The following is a 16,035-nucleotide window of genomic DNA, read 5'->3' as shown; positions in this document are numbered from 1 at the left end:
GTGTCCCAATACTTTTGTCAATATAGTTCAGCTGAGAGAACTACCATTTGTGACTTTCAAAGATATGGATCTGGAGTTTGCTGTGCAGAAGGTGAAATTTACATTATTTTGTTTTTGCTTCATGTATTGGTATCTTATTGCAAAACAAATCTGTCAAAACCAAAACTCAGAAGACACTGCTTATTAATGTTTATTTCATAAGTATAAGTCAACAATACTCAACGAGTTTATTGCCTGACTGTACGGCCATGAGCCACCACACTGCAATGAATTTTTTTATATAAGTATCTATGAGCAATATTAACCTTAAAACTTTCCATGTTAATCCAAAGAACTTGACCGTACTGAAATACCAAACGATGCACTTGCAGTGAGAAGCGCTAACTTTTAGCCGATTCTGGATGAGTTAAAAGTAGTTTTGAGTCAGATGGGGGAGAACAACAAATGTCCAGCGTCAGCACAGAAACTCAGATTGTTGTTATTGTTATGGAATGAAAACTATATGAGGTGGCGAGGCTGAAATCCACATGTTCCAAGCTCAATAGTTGCTTTGATTTTGATTTCTGTAGCCTCCTCGTTGGTAGCCTCCCTGTTTCTGCTGGTAACCACTTTTCTGATCTGTGGAACATGCAAAAAGAAAAACGGGATTATCTGCGAGTGTCCACCTGGCCGCATTTAATCAGATGACAAAGAATTACGGCGACTGTGACAATCAGGCATTCAAGCTCAACTTTATACAGCGATCGGCCGTACTTCTCTCTCGGCTTTTCACGACACCTTCCTGTGTTAACCACGCAGAACAACTACAAACACTTCTGACGTAGTTGTATAACATGATGTACACACTGGTTCTGTTCTGGCAAAACCTGACCTTTATCTTAACGTTTTAATGCATCACAAGTTAGTTACTGATTACACGAGAACCCACTCACAGTTAAAAGCAGCAATGAATAAAGAATAAAACCTCTGCAGAAAATCAGAGGCATTTTGGCTTGTGGTAGGGTTTGTGTTAAGGTGTTTATGTATGTGCAACTCACTGTGCTTGCTCATACCTCTCTGGTAGGACTGCTTCTGTTGGTAGCCACCTTTCTGATCTGTAATGCAATGAAAAAAAATGTTATTGTTTCTAAGATTCAACCTTTTTTATCAACAGAGATGTTGCAGGAATTTTTCAATGCTTTCATAGCCAAGCGCTTTAATGTGACTTATTGTCACTGGCAAACAGGACAAATATAAACAATCTGCAAACATATATAGTAGACAATGCAAACAGCGAAGAGTGTTGGCTAAACTCACCTCTGTTGAAGTAGCCCCCATAGACGCCCTGTTTGAGGTCAAAGACGCGCTCGTTATTCTCCACCAAGCTGCCGAGTTTCTCAGCCAGCTGCAGGGCCATGTTCTGCAGGGAGGTGGGCTCTGTGCGGTGCATCACCACCGTCTGTGTGGGCTGGTCCAGTGATGCCTGTTGGGAAGAGGCCGGAAAACATTTAACACAGAAATGAAAATGAAATGTGTACATGTTGAGATGCACTGGTATGTCCATATTGGAAGATATGAGATAAATTCACTTCGACAGAACACAGAAGCCATGACACTTACCATCAGCTCTTCATTGATGATCATCTTGCTGATGATGCTGTGAACTGTGGGCATCTCCAACTGAAACATCTCAGATAGTGTTTCCATGCTGAAGGACAGAGAGTTATTTTTTTTTTTTACTAATTTATATAAAACATGTTTTTTTTCCAGTTAAATACTTCATATTGACACAAAATTAAGGTCAAGAGGTATTTCTGATCTAAGTAGATACAAGCTGATCTACACACACCACTTCTTTATTAGTGACTGATGTTATTGTGGTTATAGATGCTGCATCCTGTGCTCACCTGATGGAGTCGTACACACTGCTGTATGTGAACAGGTAAGTCCTCAGTGACTCCTCTTGGATCTTCCTATAAAAAGGAAACATGATACGGAAACTGATTTAATCACAGCATAACTTAATATACATCAAAACAGCTACCTAAGTAACTGGTAATAATTACATATGATATAATCAGAGAAAGAGAAGAGAAAAAGTGAATAAATTCAATGATGGATAATAATGGCGTATACTAACCTGACGAGCATCTCGCGTACTCGCTGCGTCTCAGGGAACAGGTCCCAGACCTTACTGTTCATCTTCTCATTGATGATGAACGAGTGGCAGGTACGCCAGTCTCCCATCTTCATGGCCTTACTGGCTGCCACCACGTGTTCTCTCATGCTCTCTGGGGGCCCTGGAGGACACATCAAAAGCTACAGTTATCTCTCTGGTTCCTCTACAGGTTAAACATCCTGGTATAAAGAGCTCTTAGGTGGCATGTTGCATACCCAACAGTGGCTGCCTCTCCCCGACCCTCAGCTGGTGATGGAACTGCTTGCTGATCATCCTGCGGCGGGCATCAAACTCATGGGCAGCCATGTAGGGGATTTCCAGCAGCATGGCTGACACCAGGTACACACACTCCAGCAGCTCCAGGTTGATGTGCATGTGGAATGGCACCTGAGAGGGAGGTCAAAGAAATGTCACAATGTCATCAGGCATCGTATAAATTGATATCAGACCTCTCAATTTCTGCTTCTTTTTCAGTAAAGATGAATTACACCCAGCAGGTTTAACGTGATCTTGAACACAAGTTTACTGCTTGTGTAGGACTTACTTGTCTTCTCTTTTCAATCTTCTCCTGCTCAGCATTCCTCTCCTGCATGTTCCTCATGAGCAAACCCTGACCCAGGAGCTCCTTGGCTCGGCCAGAGGACTGGATGTCCAAAAGGGCATTGTGGGCATCTTTAATCATGCCCTGCCTAAATGCGCAAATGCCAAGTTGGACCATGGTTCTGTTGTACAGGATCTAGATGAGAGAAAATGGGTTCTTAACTTAGGGTTCACTGTTGTTCTCTTGTCTATCTTTGTGTTTGCCTGCCTTCCTGCCTGCCTACCTGTACGGGCGGGTCAGCGTGCTGGATGTTGTCCTGCAGGTGGCTCATCAACATCAGGTCGCGGGCCTGGTACCAGCGCGAGTGCAGAGCGTGGTGGTAGATGTGGCAGAGGATAGCGCAGGTACGGATACGGTCGGTGCGATCCTTGGCGTAGATGAACTTGCAGAGACGGTCCATGATCACGGCGCTATCCTCCCCCTCGCTCTCCTCCTGGTCCTGCTCGGACTAAACGGCAGACAGAGAAACACGACTCAGTACATCACAAGCACAAAGAAAATGAGCTTTTCATCCTGCTACTTATCGTTGTAGATTTTGATGTCTGTCAGGAAAAGAAACCCAGTTCACCTTCTTGTTAATTAAGCATATTTAATCTCTCACACAGGCCAGACCTCCTCTGTGACTTTTCTCACCTTTGATTCTCCCTGGAGGCCCAGGCTGCGCCGATGGGCCTTGTAATCAAACTTGTAGTAGGTGTGCATGATTCTGCGCAGGTAGATGCGACAAATCTCTTCTGTGCTGCCCTTGTTCTCCAGGTAGTTAAGCAGCCGGTCAACGATGCCACAAACACGTCCCTCATCCTTCAGATTGTCAACATATTCTGGAGGGAGAGTGAACAAGAAAGAAATGAGTTACTAAAGAAGAGCTGTTAACGATGACACACTTCAGGGTTTCCTGCCATGACATGATATGGTTTACTTTCCCATGTAATACTGATAATTAAAAACAATTCTCACCTTGTGAATGGGGATCAGTGTTCTGCATAATCTTTGTGAACTCTTCATCCATCCTTTCCACCAGGGTTAAGATGCATCCACGTACCCTGAATGGCTGACACACACACAATAAAATAATAAATATGCTTAACACATTTTGATTGCAAACATCATCCCCGATTTCTAGTAAGCTGAAGACATATAAAGATGAAGACAGTGAAGACAAATCCCATTATATACAACATAGATGATAAAAATGCAGGTGCTTCAGGTATCCACTTTTGGGATTCCCTACCCACCAACCACATTAGTTTAACGGTTCACATATGATCCATTTAAAGTAATAATTCCCTAAATCCTGATGCAGATCTGCAGTGGAGGAGACATCGCAGAGACTGCCATCCAGAATAAGACGATGAGATACCTGGTCTTGGTTAGCCAGATTTTCACTGTCCTCTGCAATGTTCTCCCCGATGAAGATGTTGCTGTGTTCAAAGAGGATGTTCAGCAGCTCATCTATACAGTCCAAGCACTTCTTCCACATATCAGGCTAACAAACAGGGAAACAAAAAAAGAATTTTCAGTCTAACATGCATCATTTAAGTATTTGTTTCTGCTGATTCAGAACTTCATCAATTATAACACATATTACAAGGATTTTAATCATTCTATTAAAGTATATTAATGAATAAATATGCATATTGGGTTTTTCTTTTGTTTTGTTCTGTCCCTTAGATTCATTTTTCAAACTTTTTCGAGGCACAAACCCTGAATTTAAAGGACATTGCAACATTTAGAAAAAAAGGACATCTACCTTCATGAAGGCCGCCAGGTTTGGGTTGTAGTCATACAGAGAGGCAATGATGTTGAACTTAATCTTGACCAGGATACCTTGGCCCAAGTTATTCTCATTGGCAATGGCTGCCAGAGCATGGAGCAGTTCAATCTGGGCAGCCCTGTCAGAGGGAGAAAAATGTCCTTTAAGTCCAGTTTAAACCACTCAGTTATTTTCTTTTGTGTTACATGAGCTAAGCCTTTTCTACATCAACACTTATAAAGAGAGAACAGATATGTGAGAATAAATAGGGGGTTCATACCTTGCTGTTGCTTTGCCATAAAACATTTCTCTGCACAACTTATTTACTGGACATTAATTTACATGAAAACAATGCTAGTTTTTCTTTTTAAAGACTATTATCACCTGCGGCCATATTTTCTATGATGTGGCTGTACATGACGTGAGGTTACCTGTCGGTACCCTTTTTGCCTCTCGCTTGCAGGATCTCATTCAGCTTCTTCACCACCACCGGTACATTGATTTCTGTGCCTTTGGCAAACATCTTGGGCTTTTCCTGATGGATCGACACACCACAACAAATATTGATATAATTTGCTGATTCATATTATGTGGTTGTTTTCTTTTAGACAAGTTGTTCTTTGCAAGGTACTCGATTTTTTTTTTGTCACAAAAATATGAATATGAACAAGTGTTCCATCTACTGTTCTGTCTTTTTGCAGTATCTTATTTATTATCTTATTAATCTTATTTACCTTGACCAGAGGGGCGCCTCCCTTCACCTTCTCCCAGCCTCCCTCGACCTCCTCTCCTCCTTCCTCCTCAGCCTCTTCCTCGAGTCGCTCTTTCTTCTTGGCCCTCTTCTTCTTCCCAATCTTCTTCTCAGGTTTTTCAGAATCCTGAGTCCTAAAGACAAACAGAGCGTGGTGTAAGTATGCATGACACTGTTAGAGAGAAACTGCTTGATCTTCTTTGACTAACTGCCTGCTATGAAACTTGGTATTAATTATTATTAGTAATTATTGGTGCATCTAATAATTATTAATTTACATTAAATTGTTTGGCCTGTAAATTCCTTATGTGAAACATAATAAACATACCAGAGTCCATAACGATGATTATAAACAGTCCGAAAATCCCAAAATCTTCACTTAAGATGCCATAAACCAATTTTTTTTTTTTTTAAATGACATCAATTATCATAGCTGAACATGACTAAAGTTCTGTCAAACAAAATCCAAGCAAAGCATCTGTGCCAGCGGTCACGGTTTGATTTCGTATTTTTAAAATTCACAAATGTTTCTGTTTTAAACTAAAAACCATGAGGTGGATGCGACTCACTTCTTGAGGAAGACCACAGCCAGGGATGAGCTCTTTCCCTCCCCTTCATCTGAGCTCTCGCTGCCACTGTCTACGCTGTCTGAGCCCCAGTCTTCATCGTCTTCATCATCATCACTAGAAGAGGACTCATCCTGAAAGAAAGAGAAAAACACAGCACGTCAGCTCACAAAGTAGTTCTTCAGTACAAGAATGGGGTCTTTTGAACCGAGTTTCTTCTTGTTGGTGTCTGCAATACATTCTTATACGGCATGTTGGCCTTACCCCGGATCCCTTGGCAGACTTGAGGAACTTGCTGGCCTCTGAGGAAACCTCAGGCTTTTTCTTTAAGAAGGACTTTGCTGTCACTCCCTCATCTCCCACATCCCCTTCGCTGTCAGAGGACGAGCCTGCAGAACAAAATTACGATGAATCTTAGAGATGATGCTTGCACTTGTTCAATATCACCATCGGTAGTTCACCTGTGATCTTGATACAAGTATGAAAAAAAATGTGTGTGTGTGAGTTTAATTCAAAATGAAAAGCTTCTATGTGGCAAAAACTAGTAAAACCTTTCTTTGAGAAAATTACAGTCCTTCTATCAATAACTTTTTGTGGTGATAAAACCAAAAACATGTTACCGACTTTATAATGGCACTTCAATGATAATTGATTTGTACTTTTTTTTAATGGTGTACCTGGGCTACAGGACCCTGAAAGGCATCAAATCCATTACATGTATTTCACTCATCTAATCCAACATTAGTATGAACATTGTGCGGCTTGTTTGAATTCTTGTGCATTTAAGAGTTCTTTTTAATCAAGATAAAAACTTGTAGTTTACCAGAATCCCCTTGCTCCTTCTCCTCCTCTTCATCTGCAGACTCCTGTGGGTTCTAACAGAGACACAAAAGACATTGAGCTTTTAGTTTTATCTTCGTTTATGCATGTTGACCCCTGAGCAGTTCTACTGGCACCCATGTGGTGGTAATGCTATTGCTCACAAATTTATGTTACACTTTGAAACAGCATCCCACCACTAAGACTTTGATCTAGAAGTGTAGTTATATCTCTCTACAAGTGTATTTTCTCAATATCTTGAAGCAGCAAATGAGCACTGAGAAAAAGTGTCCTGACTTACCTCCTTGTACGCAGCTATTTCCGTTTCATAATCTCTGTTGTACTTGCGGATCTTCTGACGTAGTGTGCTGAGGGCTTTTGCATTGTTTTTGTTCATCTTCTTCTTGCCCTCTTTGTCCTCCCAAAGCTGAAAATAAAGTATTGTTAATTTTTTTCCAATTGAACTGGAATAGCAGGGTCTGTGACAATTATAACAATTAATTATTTTTTACATGTCTGATGACACAGACATGTCAACGATAATTAACCAAGGTGAAGTAGTTTTAATTAAGAGTTGTCTTTTAAGTCTGGGCTACTGACCTGGTTCAAGTAGTCCTCGAGGTCAGCCAGCAGACGGATGTAGAAGGATGGAACACCCTCTTTGTCCACTATATTCTTGCTTTTGAGGAAGGCTCGACATAACTGCTCAAACTCCTCCAAACATTTGGCCATGTCACGAATTTTCATAGCATTGCGGATAGTCTTGATGAGGTTGGTCAACTCCTCAAACCTATAATTTAAGAATGAATGCACTCAAGATAACAACTAACAAACAATTTGCACAGTTGAAAACAAATAAATCAAAGAGGCCAAACCAACCTTTTGTCTTTGGCGCTGCGCACCACTCTCTTAGTGTCCTCCTCATCATCACTAAGAAGCAACGACCTGTGAAAGCAATACGGATGTGTGAGATTACTCCAAAAAGTACAATGTGAGACCAGATGATAGGATTTATAAGAAATTTCACTGACTGCTTGAAAGTTGTCCCGGTTGGTTTAGGGGTGATCTCATCGGCAGATGAGGACTCCTCTGACTCACTGTCAGACCCGGTGGCAAAGAAACGAGACATTGCTCAAAGAAGCTGTCAATCTGTAAAGATAAAATATTACACATGAGCAATGGTATAAGAGATTACAGCATCTGTTCAATAAGAAACCTGAACATGTAATGCTGCTTCCTATTAGTAATCATATCTGAATGAAAATTCAGTTTTCTAATAATTGAATTAACTGGCCAGGACGGAAAGACTAAAATAACATGTCTCAGTCAAAAGGAACTTCCAGCTGAGCTGGTGGATTTCTACTTTTACACTGAAGTGACTGCTGCTCGATAAAGACTTGCCATCACACAACTGGAAGAGCAATGTTTTCCAGATGGCTCATAAAGTAAGACTGCTGTACATGTAGATTATCCCATGAGAGGTTAATGGTGAAACGTGTAGGTTTAACGGCGCACAAACAAGCTTGACATGTCGTCAAGCTAACTATGCAACAACCAGCTAAGCAAAACTGGTTCTTATTTGGATTAGCTTAATATGCAACGGCTGTGCACACTTGAAGGACGGGTTATTTTAGCATAGCATCTGGAATGCTTTCGGTGAATGATGCTGACTTTTGTTTGACGCTAATGAAGTTAGCAACCTGCGACTGTACGTGCTACGCAATGCAACCTTCTCTTTGCTAACACCATCTAGCTTTGACAGCTGTATTGTCACTACATGTAGCGATTGTAACTGAACACCAAACTGTAGCTGCAGTTCTAAAATTCAAACAGTAGACTTTATTTATTTATTTACAAAATTCACACAATTTGAACATAGCCCTTTGGTCAAGAAGCTAACGCTGATTATATTTGATAACGCGTATTCTAACGTGGCGCGGGGTTGTTGCTAAGCTAACGCTAGCACCAGGCCTCCCCGCATGTGAAGTCGGTAAATACACTCCGCTAAAAAGATGAATAGTCGATCATAGTTTAATCAAATACTGGAACAGACTCACCTACGTCCTTCTGAAAGCTATTCTGTGGTGTGTCTGTCTCCCCTGAATTCTTATAAAATCCAGTTTTGCTGTACAGCGGCCACAAAAAAAGGCGTGCTACAACCTCGCCGGGCACTTGCGTCAGGAAAGGAAGTGAGCTGTAGATCAACAAAGCATTAGGATGGTCCACAAGAGATATACACGCTCACAAGGGCGAGAGGTTTTGTCGCCACCTAGCGGGTGAAAAGTATATTTGACGTAAAACCATTTATCTAATATGGGGGGGCCCATAATCAAGACAAATTTGCAACACAGAAAATAAAATACAAAGGACAATGAACTCTTCAGACAAATGATAGTCTGTTTATTTCAAATATCTCAGATGTATGCTTACACTGTTAAGACAATACCATACAAAGCACCTCTAGGTGAAAAGCAAGAAGTTATACACACAGCCTCCAGTATCTTTCGTTTTTGTCCAATAATATACTTTAATTTTTACACTGGCTGTTTCAGCCTTATTATAAAGATTTATCACATCCTTTCAATGTTCTTACAGGTTAGATGACAACCAATTAAAGCACTTAAACATATGTGTGGTTCAATTTATTCAAGTCGTAATTGGTATCCATTTCAGGGTATAAAGTGCCCCTGTGTCCCATATTACAACACACCAAATTTTCAGTATTATAATAACCGAAAAAGCCAATATTTTACACAGAAGAGTTTCATATCATAAAATAAATCATTGCTAAATAACTGAATTAAATGAGTAAAACTCTGTTAAAGGTTAGCATATTCTTATTAAAATACATTTATTGATTAAAAAATATTTACAATGTAAAACTGTAACTTCAAACATGTAGGAATAATAGCAGATATTCTGCTAAGTATTCATACAAATATTCACATTGGGAATACAACAGAAACAATATCAGCATTCTTCCTTACATTTACTGTACTTCAGCAGCTCTGGGAAAAAAAAGAAAACTGCATTAAAACATTTATCACATGTAATAAATAAATATTGCGAACTTGGGAATAAAAAAAATGGCATTTTTGGAAAATTAAAAAAAGTTAATAGAAAAGTTGTGACACTCATGAGTGGTATGGATAATGAAAACTCACCTGAGTGATCTTAAACAAGAACTGTCATTTCTTTCAACACAGAACATTGCAGCATGTTTTTTGAATTGTTAACAATGCATTAATGAAGATTAAATCAAAGTCAAATTGACTCCTACCTTCTTTCAGTCTCCTTATTTCTTCTGATTTCTTTTCCAGTTGCTGTTCAAGCATGACACATTTGGTACAACCTGTAATACAATTTGAATCATTACATTACTGAGGACAAGGTCTCTGTCAAACCTTTTATCTTCCACTTTTTATGGGTGACTATTTCCTCATATTTTCCTCGTAGGACCTCCAGTGGCCTCAGCTGTCTATTTCGGCTTCTCAGCACTTCCGACTTACCGTGGACTTGGGATTTAGGTGGCAGAGCTCTATGGGTGGCTGCAGGCTGCTTCAAGGCTCTGACTCGACTAACAGCACTACAAGACGTTGATGTTTCAGCAGTACATGCTGGCACTGCAACGTCTGAAAGCATGTGATAAAAGTCGTTAGCAGAGTAAGTCAGTAGTTCTCACACACACACACACACAAAAAGAGAAAGTCAAAACAGAAAGTCCAGGCTACTGACCCCACTAGACCATAAAACCCTTTACCAATCACAGTCCGGCTTGAATGTTCTACATATGTAACAGCACGACGCAATCCCAACCAACCTTCTTTTTGGGTCTTGGCAGACAAAGTTTTCTGAGTGTTTGTGGGCTGTTTCAGGTTTTTGGCTCTGTTTGCAGCATCACATGAAGATGCTGGTGCTTCAGCATTACCAGATGACAAAGGAGCATCTGATAGGAGGAGATAAAAATGTGAGGCAAGTAATTTACCGGTATATCTGTTCAGTGAGTTACGACAAGTCAGTTTTTTTAAACACCATGAACTGTTCTAGGTTAGATTTTAATGCAAATAGTGACAATTCCAGTTTTAAAGATATTAAACAAAATGTATATGTATGACTGCAGCGTTCTTGTGCAGCAACGCAGTATTTACCCATTTTCTTCCTCTTAGCTACTGGCAAAGCTTCACCTCTGGTTAAGGGATGCCTCTTTGCTTGTGAAGTCTTTGTCTCAGGGTTAGTAACTGTTAAAAAATACAAAAACAATTACATTAATGATCACATTAATTAATGACCACACACACCACACAAGACAGCTAAACTGCTGATTCATTCCCCAGTTTGTTTACTTTTACTTTTCTTACTTTTTGTTAGGGCTCAGAAATACAACTGTACAGGAATACCATGTGTATATACAGCAAGTGCCAATTTACATTTTTACTGTCAAACTTCCGCACATTTTTTTCATATCTGTAACTGAATATCAAAACAAACACTAACTGTATGAGTACCTGTAGGTCCACGGAGTTTGTCAGTGCTTGAAGAAGCTGCTGTGTTGCTTCTGGCCGATGGCGGCCTGAGACCGAGTGCAGCTCTCTGGATGCCTGACGGTATGCTGCTCAACCGTGGTTTCTGCAATCCAGTATTGGGCTGCTTGGATCCTAACATCAGCACAGATGGAAGTCAGTGTGGATAGTGGACAATGTGCACACGTACTGTACATAACAATTTCTCAAAAAATATGAAAAACAATAACAACATTTACAGGGAATATAACTAAAAACAATGGCCTACCTGTTGTTGTAGCACGCAGGTTGTAGGAGGATGATATTCCTGTGGTCTTAAATACACAAAAACATGTCAATGTCATTTATATATGTAGTCAACGCTTGCATTCAATTGTCTGAAGAAAAAAGATATTGAAGATTCAAAATCCTACCACTTGAGGCACATCAGAAGCAGCACGGTTCCTCAAAACTTCGGCTTGGGTTCTTTGTCTTGTCATGGGCAGGCCCGATGTCAATGGCTCAAACCTTCCTGGAAGCGTGGAAGCTGGCTTGCACTTCAACAGCTGGGATGCAGTTTTCAGAGGAGGCAAAAGGGACTTAGCAGTGGGCTGCGTCAAGAATGTTTTTCGGTTGCAGACGATGTTTGATGGAACGTCTGATGGCATCTGACCATCTGGCTTACTGGGTCCATCGCCATACAGTTTTTTCTGTGCCATTGCGATTTTGCCCTCTTCTCGCTCAGCATGGAAGTTGAAAATTTTGCAGTTAGTCATTGGTGTAGAAGTAATCAAAGAGTCTGCCCTTAAATCTAGGGTATCATCCAAATTCAATATGTTTGCTTTGTTATCCTCTGTATCCATGCTTGGATGATCCAAAGTGTCAGAAAAACCTTCTCTCATAGGTAGACCTGACTGTGAATGATCCTGAGTCTCATGTTGACCAGCTCCAGAAGCTGCCTCCACAGCTGGATTAGCTTCAAATGTGCTCTCAGCAGTGTCAACCATCTTGGCATTGGGGTCGGTACTAGCTGTTGTTCCATTATGTTTTATCAATTCAGGAGGGGGGACTTCAGAGTCGTCTTTGGGGCTACTTGTTGCATTACATACCTTAGGAGAAGAGGGTTTGTCTAAAGTGTTCTGATGACCGTTGCTTGAACTTGTTTCTGACACAGTTACGGTGCAATTCTGTTTAGAAGGCGACTTGGCATCAAAAGTGTTGTTTTGAAGGCTAATAGTTGCACTACTGGCTGATTTTTGAAAGGAACGCCTATCAAAAGTGACATTCTGCATGTCCGATGAATCATTTGGCTTTCCAGCTGAGTAATTTTGATTAATAACAGGGGACGATTCAGTAGTGTTCTTAGAGACAGACGTCTCCTGATCTTTAGTGTCACTCTCTGGTTTGGGACTGTTTACATTAGATGAGGGAAGATCCAGCGTCTGATTCTGAGGACACGGTACTTGAGCAGAAGTGTTCACATTGGCAGAAGCGCTCAGACTGGACTGCTCTGTAACAGTAAATGTGTTGTTCACAGACTCCGTTGTTTGTGGACTTGGTTGTGGCACTCTGCTGGTCAACTCATCAGCACCATGGCTGGTACCTAGCTCTTTATTATTAGCTTCCACATTAACAGAGGTCACTACAGGTTCACCATGAAGCTCAGAGGTTACATTCTTTGAACTAGTGTTACACTGCGAATCAGAAGCAGGGAACTGTGACGCGGCAGACTGAACAGACATGTCGCTGGAGGAGCTTATGTCATGGGTAATATTAGCAGGGTGTGTACAGTTTATGTCCTCATCTGATGTTGGAATCTTCAGAGGGTTTTGTGCACTGGACTCCAATGAAGGCCGACTGTCTTCCAAAACACTGCCCATGGAAATATCTCGAGTCACTTCCAAGGACGCTTTTGGTAGGTTTTCACCCACACATTTATCAGATTGTTCACTAAAGGAGCTTATGGTGTGGGTAACATTGCCATCAAGGGTACCTGACAAATCTTCACTGTGAACTGTGTCCAGTGTGCCAGGCTCTGTAACAATTTGTCCACTCGGTGCTGAGGAAAGCATGTTGTTTTCCCGCGTGACCTCCAAGGATGACATTTCACCTCCTGGTGAAAACTCTGAATCACGGGTAACATCAAGGAGAGTAATTTCTGGGAAATATCTGTCATCCAGCCAGCGCAGAGGAGCATCTATGCTCTCAGGGATGTCACCCATCTTGGTATTAGGGTCTTTACCAGCTGGGGTATGTTGATATTGTGGAATTTCCAGAGGGCGGACTTGAGAGTGGACTTCTTTACCACTACATACTTTAAAAGAAGAGGACTTTTCCATTACAGTCTGGTGATTGTCACTTGAGCATGTTTGTGACCCAGCTGTGGTGCCAATCTGTTTCCAAGGCTTAATATTGAAAGTGCCATTCTGGTTTGTCGTGCCAGCTTCTAAAACAGTATTTCCACTGGAGTTTTGAAGAGAACCTCTGTCAAAAGTGACATCTTTCACATCACATGTAACACTTGGCTTCACAGTTGAACTACTCTGATTCATAAGAAGGGACATTTCAGAAGCATTCCTTGAGACTGAACTAGCCTGGTCTCTAACCTCACTCTCAGCTTTGGGACTGCTAACATCAGACTGAAGAATATTCAGTGTCTTATTTTGAGGGCAGGGTATTTGAGCAGTGGTGTTTAATATGATGGAGGCACTCGGTTGGGAGGGCAGGGGAGTGACAAATGTGTGTAGAGACCGAGCTGTTGCAGGTGTAGAAGGCACACTGTCAGGAAGAGGTGAATGATTTTTAGTCAGCTGCATTGAGGCATCACATGTAACATCAAAGAGAGAAATTTCTGGCAAGTATTCATCAGCCAGCCAGCACACAGAAGCATTAGTGTCACCTAATGAACAGCCAGAGTTGGGGTGCTGGCTAGAACCTTCAGCTGATTTTTGGCAATTTGACGTGGTGTTGCCAAAGGACAAAGAGGGAACTGTTGGATGAGGATTTTTTCCATGGTTCAAAGGTTCTGGGGATGGACACTTATTGGTAATGTTTAAGTATTTCAAAATCGGTGTTAGAGCAGACTGGAGACCAGAGAGCCGTGACTTTGCCTTGACTCCACCACTGCTGCTTGATGGAGCTGGGGTTGAAAAGGTGCAGGTGTCTGGTAGAGGTTCATCTTCTGCACTTGGATGTATACAGGAATATCCTTCCACATTTCTTACATGGACTTTGAGCTGTGAAGTTCCAGCTGCAGCAGTAACTCCTGGTGGAATATTTTCACGGTCATCAGTCTTGTGATTTTCTTGATTGGATGAGGTTTGCACTGGTGTCTCATTAGCCATGTCAGATGATTTCTTTTTTCCGTTTAAGGGAAGAAAATTGAGTTTTCTTGTTTACACACTACTCAGACTTCCTGAAACATATTTATTTCAGGCAACCGCTCAGCCTCTCTGTGCTTGCAGTCTGTGGATGAAACAATTTATTTATTGTCAAAACATTTTACTTAGGCATTGCACGATCATATAAAGCTTGTATTGGGATAATATGCCCAATTACTGCCATCTCTGAGACCAATTTTTATGTACAGAGTAAAGCAGTAAAAATAGCAAGAGGATACATAAAGACAAATCAAAACACAAACACATTTTAGTTAGAAAATAAAGCCAACTGAGGAGCAGCGTCACCCTCTTCTGCCATGAAATGTTATTTGGCACTGACAGCATATGATCATAGGACGGTGCTGTTTGACTAACGATAATAAACAACAATTTACTCTGGGCTAACGCCGGTCGAAAACACATAGAAATGAAATCGCAACAAGTTAGGAAAGACGTTTCACAGATGGAGCAAGTACCATATACAACGTGACACTTTCAGAAAAACAATCAATAGCCGACCTTGTCTTGTCGTGTTTTACCCTGGACAGTTTACAGGGGCGATGTATTTAAAATTTATAGTGGTTATGCTCGATACAGGAGCCACCATAGACGATACTAAGCAAACGGTAACGTTAGCTTGGTAACGTTAGTTGGTAGAATGTAAAAAACGTTGACTTACCTATTGTAACAAACACTTCTATTGGTGGTTTTATGCCTGTGAAAATATATGAATTTGTTTTTTGAGACTCGACTCTGCTGAATGAAATACTTATCCACTAACGTCAACAATGTCAAAATAGCATCGACACTTCATGAAATCACAACCACCGCGGAGCCGCTCTCGTTCAAACGTCAGTGTTCCTCACGCTCATTGGATAATTCCAGCCAATCACAACTGGAGGTTTCTTCTTCTATTATTTTAGCGTGGTTATGCTCATACCTGAAGCAATACTGCCATCTATTGAACATATAAAACTAGAATTGAAAACGGGGGGGTACGTTCCAGTGAATTTTGTCGTCTGTATGCTATAAACTGAACATAATATCATAATGAATATCGCTCTGATCACACTTACGTTATCCCTTTTCCAAATCTTTTTATGCATTTTAGTTTTGATTTTCCAAGAATTTCCAGCTGCTCATGAATGTTGTATTTTAACTCGAGAAAAAGTGTCGTAGTTAATGTGTTCATGTTGTGCAGCAAAGTACTTTGCAAATATTACACTTCTGAGAACCTAAAGGCATAATATGCAGCAATTATCAGCTGCTGTAAATTCAATATTGATCTATTATAATTAGAGGCAAATTCAAGGAAAAACCCGTATCACTGAGTGAAAAAGAATAAATGATGTAAAAAATTATGTCAGTCATTGCTATAGACTTCACTGTCACCAGACCTCAACCTGAGTGGACATCTGTGGGAGATTTTTTACCGACATGTCAGACAGCACACTTCACCACCATCATCAATGTGGCATTGACCTTCTGTTGTTGTAGTCTCTTGTGCA

At 40.8% G+C, this 16,035-nt stretch overlaps 2 protein-coding genes across 3 annotated transcripts; both read right to left on the bottom strand.

Moving 5' to 3' along the window:
- Positions 1-174: 174 nt before the first annotated feature.
- On the bottom strand, positions 175-8,864 carry eif3c (eukaryotic translation initiation factor 3, subunit C). 2 transcript variants are annotated; one of them, XM_046376278.1, is made up of 23 exons: positions 8,706-8,864; positions 7,680-7,797; positions 7,528-7,593; positions 7,249-7,438; positions 6,950-7,075; positions 6,653-6,704; positions 6,094-6,218; positions 5,833-5,963; positions 5,247-5,397; positions 4,944-5,047; positions 4,510-4,651; positions 4,120-4,245; positions 3,717-3,810; positions 3,393-3,580; positions 2,983-3,207; positions 2,703-2,894; positions 2,374-2,545; positions 2,120-2,279; positions 1,887-1,952; positions 1,600-1,687; positions 1,297-1,462; positions 1,038-1,094; positions 175-618 (listed from the first exon to the last, which is right to left on the bottom strand). In XM_046376278.1, the coding sequence occupies exons 2-23, from the start codon at positions 7,775-7,777 to the stop codon at positions 539-541; spliced, it is 2,799 nt and encodes a 932-aa protein (XP_046232234.1). In that variant the 5' UTR covers positions 7,778-7,797; positions 8,706-8,864; the 3' UTR covers positions 175-538. The 2 variants fall into 2 exon arrangements, with proteins under 2 accessions (XP_046232234.1, XP_046232235.1); XM_046376279.1 differs by having other exon boundaries at positions 1,053-1,094.
- Positions 8,865-9,025: 161 nt separating this feature from the next.
- On the bottom strand, positions 9,026-15,414 carry LOC124052255. Its single transcript, XM_046376277.1, has 9 exons — positions 15,207-15,414; positions 11,582-14,612; positions 11,437-11,482; positions 11,154-11,303; positions 10,797-10,886; positions 10,469-10,594; positions 10,158-10,280; positions 9,929-10,000; positions 9,026-9,656 (listed from the first exon to the last, which is right to left on the bottom strand). Exons 2-9 carry the CDS (start codon positions 14,489-14,491, stop codon positions 9,619-9,621), a joined length of 3,555 nt encoding a protein of 1,184 aa, XP_046232233.1. The 5' UTR covers positions 14,492-14,612; positions 15,207-15,414; the 3' UTR covers positions 9,026-9,618.
- Between the last annotated feature and the right edge of the window lie 621 nt (positions 15,415-16,035).

This window comes from Scatophagus argus, chromosome 21 (genome assembly GCF_020382885.2).
Source record: "Scatophagus argus isolate fScaArg1 chromosome 21, fScaArg1.pri, whole genome shotgun sequence".
NCBI lineage: Eukaryota > Metazoa > Chordata > Actinopteri > Scatophagidae > Scatophagus > Scatophagus argus.
Note: the sequence above shows the minus strand (reverse complement) of the source record. Positions and strands in the feature narration are given on the sequence as shown.